General features: G+C 45.5%; 1 protein-coding gene across 1 annotated transcript; it reads left to right on the forward strand.

Annotated features, from left to right (window-relative positions):
* Position 1: 1 nt before the first annotated feature.
* On the forward strand, positions 2 to 20,636 carry LOC107048735 (titin). The gene is made up of 6 exons (XM_015272081.1): positions 2 to 146; positions 3,958 to 4,142; positions 4,647 to 4,843; positions 6,425 to 7,159; positions 8,659 to 15,962; positions 18,269 to 20,636. Exons 1-6 carry the CDS (start codon positions 2 to 4, stop codon positions 20,092 to 20,094), a joined length of 10,392 nt encoding a protein of 3,463 aa, XP_015127567.1. The 3' UTR covers positions 20,095 to 20,636.
* Positions 20,637 to 23,640: the final 3,004 nt, after the last annotated feature.

A 23,640-nucleotide genomic window follows, 5' to 3' on the forward strand; every position in this document is an offset into this window, starting at 1 on the left:
AATGGCGTCCGATAACGAAGCCTCCTGCGTTAGTGACCCAAATTTCGCTGTGATCTGTTCGTTTTTGGAGTATTTCGGTAAATCCTGTGGCATCAGTTACCCAGACATTGGTAAACTCCAGTCTATGCTCGAGGATAGTCACGATGGTGAGGTGATTCTGTTGGTTTATGGGGTCTAAGTTTTTAACGGAAGGGGGGTTTATTGTGAGGCTAGTGAGGGCGCGAGAGCCTCTGCGCGCCAACACACGACATCAACCAGTAACTTCCCTCCCTTTTGCACCTTGTGTTTTTATTCGGTTACACGAATTGATGTTTATTTTATTGTCTTTGGGTCGATGGTGTTTCGATGAGTTTTGGGGAGTTTTCCATTCAGTTTTGTTGTGCGAGATTTGGTGATGGGGTTTGGGGAGAGGGGAGTCGAGGGGAGGGGGGATAGTGTTGACATGATGGAGTGACAGTTGTGGGACTGGAAATTCTTGGGGATTAGTAGTTTTTGGGGGTTCTGAGGCTTGAGGAGCAGGTGAGAGTAGTTTGGGTTTAGTGAGGGGTTTTGGGAGGGCGAGGAGGTTGCATTTGTTGTTGTTGTTATTCCTTACTGGTTATATCCTTTTTATAAAAAGGAAAGTGCAGAAGGGGGTTGCATTTGTTATTTTACGGTTTTATTGTTGATTCGGGGTACAGTTGATATTTTGTTTTTTTTGCTTGATTGTTTGGGTTTTAAAAGCTTTATGATATTTTTTATATGATTTTCGAGGTCATTGGGAGATTGGAGGAATTGAAATTTTTGGTTAGAGGAGCCCAATGATTTTTTGGAGCATTCCTTAAATTGGTGAAATTGTTAGGAACCTAATTATCTAGAGTCTCAATCAAATCTCCCTTTTGCATCTTGTGTTTTTATTCAGTTACACGAATTGATGTTTATTTTATTGTCTTTGGGTCGATGGTGTTTCGATGAGTTTTGGGGGGTTTTCCATTCGGTTTTGTTGTGCGAGATTTGGTGATGGGGTTTGGTGGGAGGGGAGTCGAGGGGAGGGGGGATAGTGTTGACATGATGGAGTGACAGTTGTGGGACTGGAAATTCTTGGGGTTTAGTATTTTTTGGAGGTTTTGAGGTTTGAGGAGTTGCTGAGAGTAGTTTGGGTTTAGTGAGGGGTTTTGGGAGGGCGAGGAGGTTGCGTTTGTTGTTGTTGTTATTCCTTACTGGTTATATCCTTTTTATAAAAAGGAAAGTGCAGAAGGGGGTTGCATTTGTTATTTTACGGTTTTATTGTTGATTCGGGGTACAGTTGATATTTTGTTTTTTTTGCTTGATTGTTTGGGTTTTAAAAGCTTTATGATATTTTTTATATGATTTTCGAGGTAATTGGGAGATTGGAGGAATTGAAATTTTTGGTGAGAGGAGCCCAATGATTTTTTGGAGCATTCCTTAAATTGGTGAAATTGTTAGGAACCTAATTATCTAGAGTCTCAATCAAATCTCCCTTTTGCATCTTGTGTTTTTATTCAGTTACACGAATTGATGTTTATTTTATTGTCTTTGGGTCGATGGTGTTTCGATGAGTTTTGGGGGGTTTTCCATTCGGTTTTGTTGTGCGAGATTTGGTGATGGGGTTTGGTGGGAGGGGAGTCGAGGGGAGGGGGGATAGTGTTGACATGATGGAGTGACAGTTGTGGGACTGGAAATTCTTGGGGATTAGTATTTTTTGGGGGTTTTGAGGTTTGAGGAGTTGCTGAGAGTAGTTTGGGTTTAGTGAGGGTTTTCTGGAGGGCGAGGAGGTTGCATTTGTTGTTGTTGTTATTCCTTACTGGTTATATCCTTTTTATAAAAAGGAAAGTGCAGAAGGGGGTTGCATTTGTTATTTTACGGTTTTATTGTTGATTCGGGGTACAGTTGATATTTTGTTTTTTTTGCTTGATTGTTTGGGTTTTAAAAGCTTTATGATATTTTTTATATGATTTTCGAGGTAATTGGGAGATTGGAGGAACTGAAATTTTTGGTGAGAGGAGCCCAATGATTTTTTGGAGCATTCCTTAAATTGGTGAAATTGTTAGGAACCTAATTATCTAGAGTCTCAATCAAATCTCCCTTTTGCATCTTGTGTTTTTATTCAGTTACACGAATTGATGTTTATTTTATTGTCTTTGGGTCGATGGTGTTTCGATGAGTTTTGGGGGGTTTTCCATTCGGTTTTGTTGTGCGAGATTTGGTGATGGGGTTTGGTGGGAGGGGAGTCGAGGGGAGGGGGGATAGTGTTGACATGATGGAGTGACAGTTGTGGGACTGGAAATTCTTGGGGATTAGTAGTTTTTGGGGGTTCTGAGGCTTGAGGAGCAGGTGAGAGTAGTTTGGGTTTAGTGAGGGGTTTTGGGAGGGCGAGGAGGTTGCATTTGTTGTTGTTGTTATTCCTTACTGGTTATATCCTTTTTATAAAAAGGAAAGTGCAGAAGGGGGTTGCATTTGTTATTTTACGGTTTTATTGTTGATTCGGGGTACAGTTGATATTTTGTTTTTTTTGCTTGATTGTTTGGGTTTTAAAAGCTTTATGATATTTTTTATATGATTTTCGAGGTAATTGGGAGATTGGAGGAATTGAAATTTTTGGTGAGAGGAGCCCAATGATTTTTTGGAGCATTCCTTAAATTGGTGAAATTGTTAGGAACCTAATTATCTAGAGTCTCAATCAAATCTCCCTTTTGCATCTTGTGTTTTTATTCGGTTACACGAATTGATGTTTATTTTATTGTCTTTGGGTCGATGGTGTTTCGATGAGTTTTGGGGGGTTTTCCATTCGGTTTTGTTGTGCGAGATTTGGTGATGGGGTTTGGTGGGAGGGGAGTCGAGGGGAGGGGGGATAGTGTTGACATGATGGAGTGACAGTTGTGGGACTGGAAATTCTTGGGGATTAGTAGTTTTTGGGGTTCTGAGGCTTGAGGAGCAGGTGAGAATAGTTTGGGTTTAGTGAGGGGTTTCGGGAGGGCGAGGAGGTTGCATTTGTTGTTGTTGTTATTCCTTACTGGCTATATCCTTTTTATAAAAAGGAAAGTGCAGAAGGGGGTTGCATTTGTTATTTTACGGTTTTATTGTTGATTCGGGGTAGAGTTGATATTTTGTTTTTTTTGCTTGATTGTTTGGGTTTTAAAAGCTTTATGATATTTTTTATATGATTTTCGAGATAATTGGGAGATTGGAGGAACTGAAATTTTTGGTGAGAGGAGCCCAATGATGTTTTGGAGCATTCCTTAAATTGGTGAAATTGTTAGGAACCTAATTATCTAGAGTCTCAATAAAATCTCCCTTTTGCATCTTGTGTTTTTATTCAGTTACACGAATTGATATTTATTTTCCTTTTTTTTGGATTGATGTCGTTTGGGTTTAGATTTATTTACTGATATTTTTCTTGTTATCAGATTAGAAAGGGTGGACACATTATATAATCTGATAATATTGATCTTATCAGATTAGAAGGGGTGGACAGAGGAAGGTGACCGAGGGAATGTCTGTTTTTTTAAGGTTCAGAGGACATTTTTAGAAAGTAGAGAAAAATCTAAGGATTGATTGATATTTTTCGAGCATGAAAATTGTTTTTTCAAACAGGAAAATCATCTTTTTGAGAATTCTGGAAGAAACTGAAGGGAATGCAACACCCAGATGCTTTATTTAATGTTGATTCCAATCATGATTTTTTTCAAATAAAGTTTTTTCAGTTTTTTTCATAAAAATCAGAATGCACATGATATAGATTTTTTTTTATGGGAATATTTTCTCCGCAGAAATTTCAGTATTTTTTGTGAATGTCGAGATATTTGAGAGAAATTGAAACTTCAGAGAAATTGAATTATCAATTTTAACCCTTCACAACTGATTTTTTCTATTTTTACTCCGATATTCGGGGAAAATTCACGCGAATTTTGCGTGTAAATATTGATTTTAAGGTAATCGAATTGTTTCTGGTTCCAGTGCCCCAACCACTGATAGATCTCCACATAAAACTTCTACGTAAAACACGAAAGAGCGTGTCAGCCGAAAAATGGGAGAAGGCTCTTGTTAAATTTTGTCATACGTACTCCAATCAGGATGGCTGGGAAGTGGAGAGATTCGGATACAAAAAAGTCCGTACTGCTGTTAAAGTTCGGTTACTGAAGGTAAAATCATCAAAACCACGACTTTAATCTCCAAAAAAATGCAAAAAATACACAAATCCAAAAATTGTGTTCACATCAATATGCAGATATCTCGAAAACTATTGATTTTAGGAGAAAATTGCCCCCGACATTTTTTGTAGCTTATGAAATTCTCTACAAAAAATGTTTTCTGATATTTTCTCATAAAATCACTCGCTAGCGAGATAATTCACAAATTAATCATAAATGAGCAACTAATTTTTAAAGAAAGTAAAAAAATCATTCTTTATTGATTTGTTAATTGTCTTGACATTGAGAGGGTTCAGGATAAAATGTCTGAAGGTTTTTTTAGAATCCATGAAATGCTCTGCAAAAAATTGTTGAGGAATAATTGCAAAATAATAAGAGAGAATTATTTTTTTACTTGTTTTTATCCTCTTTTTTGAAGTAAAATGAATATTGGATTTACTTTATGATTTTATGAGTTGATGAAGGGATTAACGAATATTTTTCGAACATTTTCAGGTGCTTTTGGAGTCACAGTTTGACTTGAATCAAAAATTCAAAAACGAAGTGAACAAATTATCTGCGAATGAGCTGCGACTGGAGCCACTTGGACGTGACAAGACTGGTCAATCTTATTGGTTCCAGTTGGACGAGGAGTGTAATATGAGAGTTTATCGGGAGGATCTGGATGAGGAGAGTTGGGAGTTGGTTGCCAAGTGAGTGAATAAACGTTTGAATACCCGAGATCCAGAAATTTTGGGATTATTAATTGTTATTTTATGAGATGAGAGGGCTCTACTGATTATTCTTTCTAGAAATGTTTCTTCACATGACGAAACCAATTGAATTTTGAATATGATCATAATTTTTTTAGTGTATTTATCCAAATGAATTGTTCGAACATAGAAATTGTCTCAACGAACAAATCGGATGACAAATGTGACTTTGAAAAATACATGTTTGTTAATTATGCTGTTATCCCGGAAATTAGTAATTTTAGGAGAAAACGTTAGAAGACTTTTTTACAGCTTTGACAATTTCCAACAAAAAATGTCATCTGAGATTTTCTCATAGAATCACTCATCATTGAGATAATTTCATATTTAGCAAGTGTTTTTCAAAAAAAAAGGAAAAGAAGGATTGTTTATTGCATATGAGATAAAATTTAATTATGCATTCATCTTGGAAACTAATGGTTTTCGAAGAAAGTGTCGAGAGATTTTTGTTGTAAGGGAGAACATTTATTTCATGACTGAAGCGGTTCTCTACGACTTGATTGAAGTTATCTTCTTCGTGTTGAGTCAAACTTGACTCCGTTCCAGAATGCAAGTCTCCGCGACTCGATTCAAGTTATCTTTTTCCTCATCTCGATTCCAAATTGACTAAATTCAGGATTGTGAGTCTCCACGACTATATTCAAGTCGTCTTATTCTTCATCTTGAGTGAACTTGATTCAATTTGAGACATGAGACACTTGATTCAAGTTACGTTCTTCTCATTTTGTGTAAAAATTGACTCGAATCAAATATGCGAGTCTCCAAGACTTGACTTAAGTTGTTTCCAAATTTATATCATTTTGTGACTGAAGCAGTTCTCTACGACTTGACTAGAGTTATCTTCTTCGTGTTGAGTCAAACTTGACTCAGTTCCAGAATGCAAGTCTTCGCGACTCGATTCAAGTGATCTTTTTCCTCATCTCGAGTCCAAATTGACTCAATTCAGGAATGAGTCACCACGACTATATTCAAGTCGTCTTATTCTTCATCTTGAGTCAAACATGATTCAATTTGAAACATGGGACACTTGATTCAAGTTATGTTCTTCTCATTTTGTATAAAACTTGACTCGAATCAAGCATCTGAGTCTCCAAGACTTGACTCAAGTTCTTTCCAAATTTATATCATTTTGTGACTGAAGCAGTTCTCTACGACTTGACTAGAGTTATCTTCTTCGTGTTGAGTCAAACTTGACTGAGTTCAAGAATGCAAGTCTTCACGACTCGATTCCAGTGATCTTTTTTCCTCATCTCGAGTCAAATTGACTCAATTCAGGAATGTGAGTCTCCACAACTTTATTCAAGTTGTCTTATTCTTCATGTTGAGTCAAAATTGGTTCAATTTGAGACATGAGACACTTGATTCAAGTTCCCCTCGCACTGAGAGAAAAGATAAGCTCCACCGAAAATCTAGATACTCCACCTAAGAATATTTGATGGAATGGAGCAGACTTACTTAAATCAAGAAAACGAATCCCCCTAAATTAAAAAATCCCTCATCACCACCATCTTCTCCCCCCAGGGATCGCGAAGGCGTCGTGAACCTCATCACCACCCTGTCAGACGGTGAGGCAGCTTCCATCCCCATTAACGAGGACAGCAACAGCCTGGAGATCTCGGAGAAGCCCATCACCGACACAGGCCAAGTCACCTCCTCCCCCTCCCTGGACTCTGATCCCCCCGAGAACGGTGACACCTCTCCCCCGACCCCCTTGAACCCTCCGAAACCTCCAAAACCCATCAAGGACCCCGAGCCCCTGGACTCAGACTCGTCAGAGGCGTCAGACCTCACCCATGACTCCTCCAACCCTAGCCAGGACGACTCCTCCCAGGACTCCGAGGCACCCCTTCCCCTCCCCCTCCCCTCAAAAAAGCCCCCTTTCCACCCTCCCCTCATCCAAAAGTCAAAAGCAGTCCCTTTGAAACCCCTGAAGATGTCGAAGCCTCCAGAGCCAGTAAAATCAGTTCTGAAGGCAATCGAAACCCCAGTGATAACGACTTCCCCTCCAAAACCTCCACAGAGGCACCTCCAGGCGTCATTCACACTGTCAGAACCCCCGAAACCTCAGAAATCTGTGGATAAACTGGCGTCCACTCTCTCTCGTCTGCAATCGGAGAAGGCAGGGGTCTCCAAGCTCGAGAAAATAGCTGAGAACCTGGCGAGAACATCAGGCATATCAATGGCGAATGGAGAGGAGGACAAACACCCACAGGACTTCACCAGGACCAGGGGAATGGACTTGACAGCTCCGAGAGGGTTTGTAGTGAATTTATTTGGGGAAGGGAGGGTTTGGGGGTTTTTAAGAGGAGTTGGGAGAAGCTTGGTCTAGATAATCTTTCCTAAATTGGAGATTTTTGGTTCAAATTTCCAAGATATCTCCAAATTCAGCTCGAATGGACGAAAAAAATTGTCTCCAGAAGGTAGGCTTGGATGACTCAGAATCGTCTGAAACGTGGAGATTTACTATTCCCTCAAGACGTATTCATAAAAATCTTGGGTTCGAAATTGAAAAAAAATAAAATTCAGTTCAAATGGGCCAAAAAAATTGTCTCTAAAAGTTAGATTCAAAAGACTCAGAATTCCTTGAAACGTGGAGATTTACTATTCCCTCAAGACGTATTTATCAGAACCGTTGCTTCAAAATTGAGAAAAAAATAAAATTCAGTTCAAATTGACCAAAAAAATTGTCTCTGAAAGTTAGGCTCAGATGACTCAGAATCGTCTGAAACGTGGACATTTACTATTCCCTCAAGACGTTGTTATCAGAACCGTTGCTTCAAAATTGAGAAAAAAATACAATTCAGTTCAAATTGACCAAAAAAATTGTCTCTGAAAGTTAGGCTCAGATGACTCAGAATCGTCTGAAACGTGGAGATTTGCTATTCTCCCAGGAAATGTTTATACGTTCCGCAATTTACTTTTTATCACTTGTGCGCAAAGTGAAATTTTACGCACGTTCCGCGTGCGCAATATCCTACTTGCCACACATCGTGATGAAAAATAGGGTTTGATACTCGTGGGAAAAGTATTTTTTGACCCTTCGGAGGGTAACATTCGCCTTCGGCGAGCGCTACGCTCATTCTAGAGGTTAAAAAACACTTTTTTGTGGTACCTGTCTGAAAAATTCACTTTTTATCACGCAACTTTGCGTGCCTAAAACGTCCCTTTTCTACACATTGTGATGAAAAATGTCGTTCGATACTCACGGGAAAAGTATTTTTTGGCTCATGAGGCTCATGCTATAAACCTCCCACGAGCCAAAAAACACTTTTCCGCACTCGTATCGAAATATATTATTTGGAAACCGTTTAGTGCGCGTAAAGTGTTTGTTTTCACGCACGGCGTGCATAAAGTAAATTTTTGTGCGTAAAGCTTCGTTTTACTCAAAATTTACTTTTCATAACTTGTGCTTAAAATTTCACTTTACGCACAAGTGACGAAATCCGTAGCGAACTGGTAAAACGGTTTAAGCCGACTAATCTCCCAGTTTTGTTATTGGGGAATATTTCCGAATCTAAGGGAGATGGCAAAATTTTTGTAATAACTTTTTTTGTAAATCGAATTGAGAGCTGCAAAAAAGGTTGAGACAAAAATTTTGCTACCTGGCTTAGATTCCGAGATATTCATTGAAAACTGGCCAATAGTGAAAATAGACTTGAACCGTATTACCACTTCGCTACTGAAATATACAATTTTATCCCTTTCATCACCTCCCCAAGTACTCCCCTCAATCAATAACCTGATTTACCCTCCAGGTTCGACCCATCGAAGGACCCCAGCCGTCCAGTGGACTTCTCAGGAATGGACCTGAGTAAATCCTCATTCAGAAACGATATCCAAGCGCGTGAGATCGACCTCTCCACGCGGAAGCCCAAGCCAGACCCCATGAGCTACGGACCCCTCCACCGTAGCACAATGGACCTGAGCAAACGACAATTATTTGGCTACGACACGTACCACCAAAGACAGAAGGACGACCACAGGCTGGCAAATTACTCGATCCTCCCAGACCCCAGCAAACTATCGATGCGAATGAAGAGGAGTCACGAGGACGAGCCAGAGATGGTAAAGCGCCTGAGGACTGATGGAGTACCAGTGAGAAAAAGGAGAGACGATCCTGGCCCAGCCATCGAGGAACCCCTAATGATGATCCAGGGTGAGGGCTCTGGATCTGATTGCGACGCTGTAAATCCTCACCCAGAAACACCTGATGACCCCGAAATTGGTGAAGCCATCGAAGACACCTTCTTCTTCCAGGGTGAGGGCAGTGGTGCTGACTGTGACACTGGCAATCCCGGTGAGGAGGCATCCAGTGACAATAAAGAGAGCAATGAATCAAAAGACAACAGTGGAGAGGTCAGGAAGGACGTGGGGATAAAACCCCTCGTCAACGATTGCGAAGAGGAGAAGAGCAACTGTCAGGGTTCCTCAGGCTCACCAAAAGCCAAGTTCAAGCCGACCCTCGGGGTCCAGGTGTTCACCAAGACACCTGGGGGCAGCTCCAAGAGGCTCTCCAGGTGGGACGTCAGGGAGACCGACGAAAAGAGAGAGTGCGACAGCAGCATCACTGGAGACGACACAACCGTCATTTCCGGGAATGATATCGATGGTAAATCCATGGCCGAGGGGATATCCAGCACGACGAGTCAGAATTCCGTGACTTCCTCGAGGAGTTTTGAGGTCTCGTCAGCTGGTGCTGGTGCTGATGAGGCAGACGATGCTCCCAGGTTTTTTTTTGGGCCGAATTGCGTGTCGTACACTTCAGAAGCTGCGGGGAAGTGTCCAGGGGGCGACGTCGTGGGGAGTGAAAGCCCTGGAGATGTTCCTGAAGGCCCTGAGCCCTCGACAGCATCAGAAGGTCCACCAGAGTCGTCGCAGTCTGACGATCCCCAAGACGTCGTGACGAATTCTTCAGAGTCCAGGGTCCAATCCACAGGTGCTGACTCCTCTGAAGTCGTTTCCACAGTTCCTGATGATGGAAAAGCCCCTGAAGGGGTGGGAGAACCTGAGACAACAGCAACTCCTGATGATTTAGGGGGTCTGGAGGAGGGGATCGACTCCACTGGGGGGGAATCCGTGCTTCCGGAGTCCTCTGAGGCCTCAGGATCTGCCGAGTGTACTGTGGATGTGGCACCAGCTCCTATTGTCGATGGAAATGCCCTCAAATCGCCTGAGAGGATTAATATCGCTCAGGAGGAGACTTCTGAGGGGAAAAATCCTGATGCTGATGATAACAGGAGTGTCTCAGTGGATCAGGACTCCAATGAGGCTATGGTTATTGATGACAGGGGCTCTGACTCCAATGAATCGACTAGAGATGCTGGAAAGTCGGGCCAGGGCTCAGGGGCAGTTGCTGCTGATAGCTTCGGGGAAATTCCTGAGGAGCTGATGCCCTCGGATATTTCTCCCACCACTAAAGAGGAGGAGAGGGAGCTGGATGAGGCTCTCGAGAGCATCGACACTGATTCCAAGCCCCAGGCTGACACGAAAGGTGATGAAGATGATTTAAAAATTGAAGCAGCTGGGGATGTCGATGGGAATGAGACAATTGTCGAAGAATTATCGTCTAAAAGGGAAGAAATTCAGGATGAGGTTGAGAAGTCTGAGGAAATCTCAGTGGATAGTGGGGAGAATGCGGAAATTGGAGAGGAAATTCCAACGAAAAGTGAAAATGTCGAAGGTGAAACAGATAAATCTGGAGAATTTCGACAGGAAAATGAGGAGAATCGAGAAGTCGTTGATGAAATTCCATCGATAAGTGAAAGTGTTGAACCTGCGGTTGATGAATCTGAAGGAATTTCACCAGAAAATGAGGAGAATCCAAAAACTCCTGAGGAAATTCCATCGAAAAGTGAGAATATCGATCCTGAGGTTGAAAATTCCGTGAAAATGTCCCCCGAAAATGAAGAAAATCCACAAATTCCTGAGGAAATCCCATCAAAAAGTGAAGATATCGACCCAGAGTCTGAAAAAACTGTCGAAATTTCACCAGGAAATGAAGAAATCCCATGGAAAACTGAAGATATCGAGCCTCAGTCCGAAAAAACCTCCGAAATTCCCCCAGATCTTCCCCATGAACCCGAGGAAAATCCTCAGGATGAGCCTCCCCCACCCCCAGAGGAAGAAATCCAAGAGGAGAAGGCCCCAGAGGACGTGTCCTCCCCCTCTGATGCCCCTCCCGCCCCAAAACCTGAAGAAAACCCCTCAGAAATACCCCCAACTCCCCCAGAAGTCCCACCAAAATCTCCAGACCCAGTCATCCCCTCTGAGGACGCAAAAAATCCAGAGGTTTCTCCCCCAGAAGAGGTTCCAGTGGAGCCCCTGCCTCCCCCAGGTGACGTCTACTCAAAGCCAAAACCCTCATTAGTCTCCCAGGCATCACTGGTGGCTAATTACGGAAGTGATGACTCGAATCTACTTGGCAGTGACGATGTCTTCGAGGCAGAGGTGCCTCCAGGGCCAGAGGAGGTTGGATCCACCCCCGAAGGTCCAGAGAATATTCCTGAGGAAGTTGAATCTGTTCCTGAAGCCCCAGAAGAAGTTCCTGAGGTAGTTGGAGCCACCCCTGAAGCCCCAGAGGCACCTCCAGAGGTGGAAAATCGCTCTGAAGCTCCAGGAGATGCCCCTGAGGACGTGAAATCCCCTCGTGAGGGTCCAGAAACGCCACCAGAGGTGGAACCAGAGGTGGAACAACTCCCAAAAGCTCCAGAAACCCTCCCAGAAGAGGTTGAATCGACTCCTGAGCCCTCAGGGGATGCTCCAGAGGACCCGACACCCTTGGAAATTCTCTCTGAGGACCCCCAGCAAAAAGAAACACCAGAGTCTCCAGGAATTACCGAGGAACCTCCACCAGTCGATCCCCAGGAGCAAAAGGAAACTGAATCTCCCCCTGAGCAAGACCAAATCGATGATAAACCTGAGGTGTCCCCAGCACCTGAAGAGGCCCCTGACCTGGACACGCCCTTCGACTCCCCGGACATGTTTGACTCTTCAAAACCAGAGACTCCAATTGAAATCGACAACCAAGACATCGAGAAGATCGCAGCGACACTGAACCAGGACGACGAGGATGACGACGAGCCACTAGAGTTTCACATCGAGACGAAGGAATCCCCAGCTCCCTGTGAGGAGCCCGAATTCCCCCAGGAGATGTCTGACACCTCGAGTTGTCAGCCCCCAGAGGAAGACTCGAAAGATCCCCCAGGTCTCCTGGAAGTCAAGCCTGAAGACCCTCCAAAGCCTGAGGATCCTGTGGACAAGCCCTTGGAGCCACCACTTCCTGAAGTCGTCGAACTTGAAAAATCTGAAGCTGAACTAGCCCCAGAACCCCCTCGGGAACCCGAGGATCCACTGAGCGAAAAGATTGAAGAGCCACCAGTAGCTGCAGTCCTCCAGGTGCCCGACCCCAAGGAGAAGACCCCCGAGCCCCAGGTGATCACGATAAACGACTATCAGAAGAAGGATCGCGAGTCCGACGAGGACAACTCGCCAATCCGTCAGGTGTCGAAGCGTCCTCGAACCGAGCCAGAGGTCAAGCCCCTCAAAAGGTCCCCAGAGATCCCCCAGAGGGAGCGAAACTCCCTGCAGGAGCCCAAGCCCGAGAGAAATCTCCAGAACCAGAAGCCCCTGGAGGAGCTGAGGCCCCAGATAACCCTGGCCCTGAGCCAGGAAAAACCCGACCTGAAGAAGGAGGCGAGCAAGCGCCTGCACCTGGAGCAGGACCCGGAGGACCTGCCCCCCGTAAAGTCTCGCCCCAGCAGGACAGACTTCATCAAGGACCAAGTCAACGACATCAAGGAGGAGCAGAAGCCCGAAGAGCTCAACAATCTGGAGGGTCGCCTGAACCCTGGGGCCTTGAGACCCCCTGAGCTGGCAATCACCCACCTGAACCTCTCCGACGACTCCGAAAACTCGATGGGAATCGACAACTGCATGTACGACCCACCCCTGAACAACGTCGACCCCCTGGCGACTGACGAGCCCCCAAAAACGGAGGTAGACCCCCCAAAACCCGAGGTAGAGCCCCCAAAACTGGGGGTCATAAAGCTCAGAGAAGTCAGGGAGCTGCAGTACGCCAACTGGAAGATGGATTCACCAGAGCCCCAGTCCCCCCAGCCCCGCGGGAGGCCCTCGCGAAAGCGTCGTAACAGCGCCAACGACTCCAACTCCGAGGAGCGAAGTCATCCCCAGGAAGCCGAGGACGCTGGAGGCAAGAGGATGAAACTCCGTGGGAAACGAACGCCAGACGTCAAGCTGAGGAAGTCGGTGGAGGCGAACAGGGTGGAGGCCAGCTCCGACGAGGACGCGCCTCCCCTGTCGGAGGTGCTGAAGCTGGTGAGCAAGAAGGAGGGGCTGGAGCCCCTGACGGAGGTCAAGCCCAAGGGGAAGAGGGGGAGGAAGCGAAAGGGCTTCAGGGGGAAGGGTCGACCGCCGCTGGTGAAGAAGGAGCTGCCGGCGGTTGTCGATGTCCCCAAGCCCTCAGAGCCGAAGACGGAGGAGACGCCTCCGGCGCAGAAAAAACGAAAGAAACGCAAGATGGTGCTGGGGCTGGAGATTGGGATCGACATCGTGGAGCCCGACGGCCAGCAGAACCCCGGGGAGACGCCGGTGCGTCAGTCCCGGAGGATCGCCCAGATCAAGATCAAGGAGGAGGCCGACCGCCGGAGGATCGAGGAGGAGAGCATGGAGAGCGTGAGGCCCACAAAAGGGAAGAAGGACGACGGGAGGAGCAAGAAGAAACGCAGGAAGCACAAGGACTCCGACGAGGAGGTGCGCATTCGCGAGGTGGACAGATTCCTCAAGGAGAAGCAGAAGGATAAGGAGAACGACAAGGACAAGGACAAGTCCAAGAAGAAGCGGAGGAAACGCAAGAAGAAGGAGGTGATGATGAAGTTCAACGAGGCGAAGCCCTGGCAGAGCTCCTCAGGCTCGTCCTCGGACACCGAGGAGCACGAGGAGGATGAGGAGGAGGAGCCGGAGTCGGAGGGCTCCCTCCTCTTCAAGAGCGACCACGAGTTCTCCCCCGAGAGCGACCTCGAGAAGGACGCGGAGTCGGAGCCCCTGAGGCGCGCGAGAACCGCGCAGAAGTCGGAGGAGCGGCCGGAGGAGGCGGACGAGTACGCCTGCCAAAAATGCGGGAAGGCAGATCACCCTGAGTGGATCCTCCTCTGCGACACCTGCGACAGGGGCTGGCACTGCAGCTGCCTCCGGCCAGCGCTGATGCTCATCCCCGAGGGCGACTGGTTCTGCCCGCCCTGTCAGCACACCCTTCTGATAAACAAACTCCGAGAGAGCCTCAAGACTTACGACCAGAACGTGAAGAAACACGAGAACGAGGTCCTCAGGAAAAAGCGTCTGGCTTACGTCGGCATCAGTCTCGACAACGTCTTACCGAAGAACGAGGTCGGCAGGAGGTCGAAGACCAGAGACGCTGGGGGGGACAGTGAGGAGTCCGAAGAGGAGAGTCGAGAGGAGTCTGGATCAAACGCGGGCTCCAACTCCAACGGATCGTCCTCGTCCTCGTCGTCAGGGAGTGGCTCCTCGTCCTCGGAGTCCAGCAGCGAGGAGAGCGAGCCCGTCTACCAGCTGAGAGAGCGCAGGTGCGCCAACACCTCCTACAAGTTCAACGAGTACGACGACATGATCAACGCCGCCATCCAGGACGAAGTGGAGGCGGTCCAGGGGGCGGGCAACCAGGGCCGGGGGAAGGACATCTCCACGATCGTCAACGCCGAGAAGGAGGAGACGCAGGAGGCCTTCGAGAAGCAGAAAGGAGCCGCTGAGGATGAGGCTGACAAGCACTCGGGGAAGGACAGCGACAAGGATTACGCTGTGGAGAAGGAGGAGGACGAGGACGAGGAAGAGGAGAGGAAGAAGGTGGTGGTGCGCAAGTCCCTGGGGAAGAAGAAGCACAGGAAGCTGAACAGTCTCGACATCAGCAGCGAGGACGACCCGGAGTCGGACGAGGACTTCAAGGGGAGCAGCAGCGACTACGAGGAGGATTACGAGGACCAGATGATCTCCTCCGACGACAGCTACACGGACACCAGGAGAAAGGGAAAGCGTGATGCAAGACCTGTGAGGAGGTCCACGAGAGCAGCTAGAAGACAGAGATACGACGAGGACTTCATCAATGACGACAGCGACGATTCAGATCGCCCGAAGCGCAAGAAGTCGAGGTCCATCTGGGACGAGGAGTCGGAGAGTGAGGAGAGCGACAACTCCTGGAGGTCGAGGAAGAAGAGGAGCAAGCCGTCGTCGCTCCCTCGACTCCGTGCAGCGCCGAAGAGCAAAGGGAAGAAGAAGAAGAAGAGAAAAAGGATTGTGCAGATGGAGTCTGATAATGGGTCTGACAACGATGGAGAGGAGGGGAGAGTCGAGGCACCCCAGGAGGCGGCTGCTGAGCAGGAGGAGCTCCCTCCGAAGCTCGATGAGCCTGAGGAGAAAGAGGCAGTCGAGGCCCCTGCGGTTGAGGAGGTCGTCAAGGAGGAGAAGCCGCCGGTTCTCCAGGAGCAGAAGCCTGAAGGGGTGACTGAGACTCACGAGAGGAAACTTGCTGAAGAGGGGTCCGAAGCCCCTCCGGAGAGCCTCGAGGACGTCCCCCAGGATCAGCCCCCGGAGCTCCTTCCGGAAGCCCCGGAACCCGAGAAAAAGAAGGACAAGAAGAAACGGGAGAAGCCGATTCGCAGGAGAATCATCTACGGAGGGCTTCCTGAGGACCGCCCTCCGGAGGACGATGAGCCCCTGGGGAGGAGGACCCGGGGGCGGAAGATAAATTATCAGGTGGACGCGATAATGTCGGACAGCGAGGAGGAGCTGAAGAAGGCGCTCCGTAAGACGGAGGACAGTGAGGACGAATTCGTGATGAATGATGGGGAGGATCATAAGAATGATGCTGATAAGAACTCGGACTCCGCTGACGATGAGTACTCGCCGCAGAAGATGGCGGGGGCGAAGCACAAATCTCCGAAGAACCGGAGGTCGAAGAAGAGCCCGGCAGGAAGGAAGGCTCCGGACAATGGGGAGCCGAAGCAGAGGAAGAAACCGGGGCCAAAGCCAGGTTTGTAGGGGATTTATTGAATTACTTTCCAGTGGAAGCATTTTATTCGTTAAATCGGAAATTTCCTATTTTTTGCGTCAGGAGTTTGAATGTGTTATTTTTCGTTTTTTCGACGATAACTGAAAAAATAGTTAAATGAATCCAATTGTGATTTAAAATACTCTTCTCAATGCCATCTTGACCGAGTTCGATCATGAGGTTGATTACATCATCTGTTGTTGAAGTCATTTATTTTGAAAGTAATATTCTGGGAGAGGTAAAAAATTTTAACGTTGGGACAATGTTGGCATTCAAGGTTGGGACAATGTTGCCTGCCAGTGTTGATGTGATATTGGCTACCAACGTTGGGACTATGTTGGCTGCCAATGTTGGGGCAATGTTGGCAGTCAAGGTTGGGACAATGTTGGGGAAATGTTGGCACAACATTGGGACAATGTTGCCTGCCAGCGTTGATGCAATATTGGCTACCGATGTAGGGACTATGTTGACAGTCAAGGTTGGGACAATGTTGGCACAACATTGGGAGAATGTTGCCTGCCAGTGTTGATGTGATATTGGCTACCAACGTTGGGACTATGTTGGCTGCCAATGTTGGGGCAATGTTGGCAGTCAAGGTTGGGACAATGTTGGGGAAATGTTGGCACAACATTGGGACAATGTTGCCTGCCAGCGTTGATGCAATATTGGCTACCGATGTAGGGACTATGTTGACAGTCAAGGTTGGGACAATGTTGGCACAACATTGGGAGAATGTTGCCTGCCAGTGTTGATGTGATATTGGCTACCAACGTTGGGACTATGTTGGCTGCCAATGTTGGGGCAATGTTGGCAGTCAAGGTTGGGACAATGTTGGGGAAATGTTGGCACAACATTGGGACAATGTTGCCTGCCAGCGTTGATGCAATATTGGCTACCGATGTAGGGACTATGTTGACAGTCAAGGTTGGGACAATGTTGGCACAACATTGGGAGAATGTTGCCTGCCAGTGTTGATGTGATATTGGCTACCAACGTTGGGACTATGTTGGCTGCCAATGTTGGGGCAATGTTGGCAGTCAAGGTTGGGACAATGTTGGGGAAATGTTGGCACAACATTGGGACAATGTTGCCTGCCAGCGTTGATGCAATATTGGCTACCGATGTAGGGACTATGTTGACAGTCAAGGTTGGGACAATGTTGGCACAACATTGGGAGAATGTTGCCTGCCAGTGTTGATGTGATATTGGCTACCAACGTTGGGACTATGTTGGCTGCCAATGTTGGGGCAATGTTGGCAGTCAAGGTTGGGACAATGTTGGGGAAATGTTGGCACAACATTGGGACAATGTTGCCTGCCAGCGTTGATGCAATATTGGCTACCGATGTAGGGACTATGTTGACAGTCAAGGTTGGGACAATGTTGGCACAACATTGGGGCAATGTTGGCAGTCAAGGTTGGGACAATGTTGGGGAAATGTTGGCACAACATTGGGACAATGTTGCCTGCCAGCGTTGATGCAATATTGGCTACCGATGTAGGGACTATGTTGACAGTCAAGGTTGGGACAATGTTGGCACAACATTGGGAGAATGTTGCCTGCCAGTGTTGATGTGATATTGGCTACCAACGTTGGGACTATGTTGGCTGCCAATGTTGGGGCAATGTTGGCAGTCAAGGTTGGGACAATGTTGGGGAAATGTTGGCACAACATTGGGACAATGTTGCCTGCCAGTATTGATGCAATATTGGCGACCAATGTTGGGGCAATGCTGACTGCCAATGTTGGGGCAATGTTGGCTGCCAGCGTCAAGACAATGTTGATGCAATATTGGTTAATGCAATATTGGTTACCAACGTTGGAACAATGTTGACTGCCAACATTGGGACAATGCTGACTGCCAACGTTGGAACAATGTTGACTGCCAATATTGGTACAATGTTGGTGGCCATAGTCGGGGAAATGTTGGCAGCCAACATCGGGGCAGCGTTGAGTGCCAACGTTGGGGCAATGTTGGCTGGCAGCGTATTTCTAAATGAATCATTGAATTCAATTACAAATACGTCTTTCTCATTTCCCACCTTTTTCATCTGGCATTCATTAGAAAAATGTATTTTTTGGACTAATACGTCTATATACCATCGGGTAATTGAAATCAAAGTATGAATAAACTCCAGTCGAGTCGCTGAATGTAGCGCGGAAAAATAAATTCAAAAACCCTAAAAAAAATTATTCACCACTGATAATAATGCCCAGATATTCCACGATAATCAATGAAAACCCCCGAAAAAGTCCCTGAATTGCATTGCATTTTCCCGTTTTTGCAGGCAGCAAAAACAAGCCTCGCTTATCAAAATCACCGGGTGGCAGTATCACCCTGGAGGGTACCCCGTCAATCGGCGAAGTGGAGGGCAGCCTAGCGAGCCTAGCCCCAGAAGAGCTCGGTGATCTCAACGACGAGCAGCTGGCCCAGATGATGATGGAGGATGAGGAGTACGGGCGTCGTCAACTGGAGCTCGCCGCCATAGAGATCGCAAAGAACAAAAAAAAAGAGGAGCGCGAAGCGAAGAAATTGGAGAAAGCGCGGCAAAAAGCCCTGGAGATCCTCGCAGCTGAGCAGCAGAGGGACCCAAACGCCCCAGAGGGAGCAGAGGGTGAGGCCCCGAAGAAGAAAAAACGAGGTAGACGAAGTAAAGCGGAGATTCTGGCTGAGCAGATGAGAAGAGGAGCTGACCCAGCCCTGGCAGTCCTCCCACCGACGGTTCCAGGGGTGCCACCAGCGGTTCCAGGTGCATCAGGACCCCCAGCAGCTGCAGCACCCCCAGCCCCAGGGATTCCCCTCTCCGTATCCCCAGGAATGCCATCCCTACCAGCAGTCTCCATCCTCCCAGTGGACCTCGAGCGACCTCAGGAGCACCTCATCCCCAGTCAACTGATCACCGGACCCGATGGACAGCTGCTGAACCCCGACGGCTCCCCAGTGAAACCAAAAAGACGAGGTCGAGGCAAAGGGAAGAAGACCCTGGCCATGGAGGCAGCCCGAGCCGAAGCAGCCGCCAAAGCTGCTGGCCTAGTGGACCCCGAACTCCGTTCAGACGACACCTCCAATGTTCTACCAACACCTGGCAGCTCCACCTCAGGATCAGCCCCATCAACACCTCCACTGACCATCACCCAAGTCCCAGTGAGCCAGCCATCGCAGTCGATCTATCCATTGCCTAGTCAACAGTCTTCCGTTATAACGAGAATGCTCCAGTCCCAGCCGATTTCCTCAACAGCACCTCAGTCATTTACAGCAGCAGCTGCTGCTATGGGTCAAAAGTACTTCGGCGTTCCCAATGCCAGTATGATGGGGGCCAGGGGGGGCTACGACCTCCCCAGGGGGCGCATCCCCTCCCCCTACAATTCGAGGCCTGGGGGGCCGGGACTTCCGGTGCACTTCGCTGTGAGGTCAGGGGCACCGCCCATGAGAATGAGGGTCCCAGGCCCCTCTCAGCTCTATCACACCCCCCATCACCCCATGGATCCCTCGCCAAGTGGTGGGGGGCCCATTTCCATCACCAGCAGGGACAGAAGTTCACCTTTGGCCCCTGGCCCAGCCATGATTCCACCAGCTGCTGGCAGTCCCCTTGCCAAGGGGGGCCCGACCCCTCCCCCACCCCCCTATGCACGAGGGGGGCCTCTCGCCAGATTTGGGGACAATCAGATTGCCACAAGGCATCCAATTCCACCGTTCACAGCCTCTGGCAATCACTCGGTGCAACAGCCATCACCACCACCAAATAGACCCGGTAATTTCTCCCCTTATCATCCACAACCACCGCCCAATTATCATTACGGGGCGTATCCACCACCACCAATGTCCAGTGATGATGCTGCCTATCAGGGATCACCTTATCCAAGTGAACATTTTGCCAATCAATCGGAAAATCCACCTGCACCCACTGTCCAAGCGCCACCTGCAACTCAGGCGGGGAGCTCGCAGGGGAGCCATAACTCGGGACATTCAACGGGGAATCCCCCTGGGGAGGGGCCACCGCCCAATCCTCAGGGGCACGGACCTCATGGGAAGTACGACGAGGAGGGGAGTGGGGAGTTTGGGGGCCTAGTTTCTTACTTCAGCAGCCAACGAGAGGATGATCTTGATTCGTAGCATGAGTGAACTCTTGGCCAACAGATTTAATGAGGGGGACTCATGATAGCTTGATGTGGATGTGGGGGAGGGGGAGTTGGTTGTTGGTGAGTGGTCGAGGAATTTGCAACGGTTTTCTGGACTCGAAGTAGTATTTTCTTTTTAAATTGTGCATTTGGAGGTTTTAGGAGGAAAATTCTTGGCTTTTTTTGGGGAGATTTCAAATGATGAGGACAGGAGTTTTTGGGGAGTCAACGGTTGGCGAGATTGTTTGAGATTTGATGAGGATTGGTTTTTATTAAGGGGAGAATTTTTTATGGAATTGTGAGAAGAAGAAATGTCTTGAAATTTTTGTGGAAGTCAGTAATTCTTAAGATGATTCAACATTTAACATCAGTTAAATGTTAATCATTTAACATTTAACATCAGTTTTTGTCTAGTATTCGAAATTCTAGATTTTTTTTGCTGATTGATACATCAAGAGGGATTTAAAACGATTCAGTTGGACTCTGAGAAAACTCTGAGTATTTTTTTGATAGAATAGAATAGAATATGGTTTATTTGATGCCTTATCAAATTATATCAAATTATTCTCGAACTAAAATATGTAGATTTATCAGGTAATCAAAAATTTTATACATTTTCTATTTATTGCACATTACTTCATTCATTATTCTTATCATTATTGTCATTATTTTGATAATGGTGCATTTATGTTCAAAGCTAGGGGGTTTTAGACAAAATTCTTGTTTTTTAGAGGAAATTTGAAATGAAAAAGACTTGAAGTTTTTCTGGAGTCCACGGTTGGCAAGATTATGTGAGATTTGATGATTGTTTTTTAAAGTTCGTTTATTAATCTTGGAAACTAGTGATTTTGAGGGGAGAATTTGTGATTGAATTCTGACCACAAGAAATGTTTTGTCATTTTTTAATAAAATCACTAATTCCTAAGATGATTCACCATTTAACATCAGTTGACTTTTCGAAAACTATGAATATTTTTTCATAATTGTGCATTTATATTGAAACTCAGGAGTTTTTCAAATAAAACTGACTTCGAGGAGTTTTTCTGGAGTCAATAGTCAGCAAGATGAATCTATCTTGGAAATTTCTTCTGTTGATTGTTCATTATTCTTGGAGACTAATGATTTTGAGAGGAGAATTTTTTATTGAACTCTGACAGCAAAAAAAATCTTGACATTTTTTATCAAGATCAGTAATTCTCGAAATCATCAGTCGTTTTTTCCCCTCAAGCATTTGAAGTTCTAGATTTTTTTACTAATTGAAACGATTCATTTGGATTTTAAGAAAACTAAATATTTTTTGATAATTGTGCATTTATCTTGAAAGTTAGTGGCTTGACGAGAAAAATTCTTGGGATTTGTTTCTTAAAGTAAGAAATTTCCAACAAAACAAGTCTCTGCATTTTTTCCGCAGTCAACAGTTATTGAAATTATCTGAGATTTAACAAGAATTATTTTCTTAAACTTCATAAATTGGTTGAAATTTCTTTTGTTGAGACAAACGGTCAACATTTCCTCAAAATTCTGCATGATTTTTTTTTGTTAATTATACATTTGTCTTGGGAACTAGTAGTTTCAGAAAAAAATTCATAAAGCCTTCTGAATTTTTAAGATAATTCAACATTTAAGAACAGTTGATGTCCTCTAACCTTCACAATTCTCCGTTAAAAAAATGACTTCTCCGTTCATCTGGGAAACTATTTATTTTGAAAGGAAATATAAAAAAAAATTTCTAGCTGTTGAAATTCCACAAACAATTCCTCGACATTTTCTCTTGAATCGTTAATTTTCGAGGGAATTTAAAATTCAAAAATGATTTCAAAAAATCTCTAAATTTCTTGATTTTTTATGAATCTCAACAACCGTCGACTCAAAATACGATCTTCGCAACTAAAAAAAAATCCACCAAAAAAAATCTGAAATTTTCTCCCAAAACTCCTCATTACCACAGCAATTTAACACTCAACAAGCCAGAGAAAATCATTTTACTCCCCAAGCCCTCCCACCACTCCACCACCGAATGATCTCGAAATTCCCATGTGATTATTGGTAAGTGCCATTTTTAAATCATTCGCTATCATTGTGAGTTGGGTTGGCCAAGTACCTATTACTGACGATCGAAAAAAATGAAATTCAAAATGATTTATCAATTCTAATTGTGACTTGACTGCGGGCAAAGCAATAAGATTGACCGACGAAGAAAAAACTTGAAAAAACATTCTATAAAAAACTATGAAAATCCCTGATTTTCCAAACAATCGACTATTTTCCGAATTCAAAAGGGAAAAAAACACGAGAAGTCGGTCATGCTTGTAACGACAACCTGTACATATGTAAATACGAGTGATTCCTTTAGATTCTATATTACATGTATTATATAAACAGTCATAAACGAAAAAGGGGAATATGAAATAAACCACGAGTTAGTGCAAAAGGGCACAAATGTAATATTTAAACTAATGAAATGAAATAACGGCATCTGATTATCGATGATTAACAAAAAATGGTGTGAAGACTACTACTATAACTATTTATAAAAAAAAAAAAGATTAAGAATTTATATTAGGAGTATATTGTATTTTACAGAATTTTACTTGGATAATTATTCTATATGAAATATGAATAAAAAATATATAGTTATGGAGATCCTGGGGGGGAGCTAATGACGAGAATCACGACTTGAAAGTGCAAAACATTTAATTCTCCTTAGAGAAAGAGAGATATTCAAAGAATAAAAAAATGTATCGAAAAGTTGGTTATTATTAAATTGAGGGGCATCGGGAGTATGAAAAAACTGAAAGTCTGAGGTGTGAATTCTCAGGCAACATGTGATGGAAAAATCGGAAATATGGCTTAAAAAATTTGTTCCATTTTATAGAAACGAGATGGAGTGAATTGAGGGTGATATGAAGTGTGAAATAATTTTGAGAAATGTTTGAACATGTGAGGTGGAGGCGCCGCCATCTTGGAAGCCCCTTGGCACAGAGCAAAATGGCGGTGCGCGACACCTGTACACCACCTCCTATTTTCGAACTGTTCTAAAAATGAGTTATGATGGCACATGGTTTAAAAAAATTGTTCCATTTTCTGGAATCTGAATAGAACGAATTGAGGGTGATATAAAATCTTCAATAATTTTAAGAAAGGTTTGAAAATGCGAAGTGGAGGCGCCGACATCTTGAAAACCCCTTGGGGCGGAGCAAGATGGCGACGCACACACTTATCCGCCACTTCGCATTTTCGAACACTTCTTTAAATTATTTATGATCTTTACAACATTTCCAACTTATTTCATCCAGTTTCCGGAAAAGGAACAAATTTTTCAAGCCATCCTTCCGATTTTTTCATCCTTTTTTGCCCTGAGAATTAATGGCGCAGTTTTTCCCTCATTTCCATACTTTTTTCCCACCCGAGGCCTCTTAATAATGATCTCGTAATTAGAATAAAAAAGCATGGAGTCCAGAAGTTTTGCCCTTTCGAAAATAAACGATTGACGATTCATTGATTTTCCCCCAGCTAAATGCAAAACCGATAAATGGTTCTG

The sequence above is a fragment of the Diachasma alloeum genome, unplaced genomic scaffold (assembly GCF_001412515.2).
Source record: "Diachasma alloeum isolate Michigan unplaced genomic scaffold, Dall2.0 Dall_scaffold_00196, whole genome shotgun sequence".
Lineage (NCBI taxonomy): Eukaryota > Metazoa > Arthropoda > Insecta > Hymenoptera > Braconidae > Diachasma > Diachasma alloeum.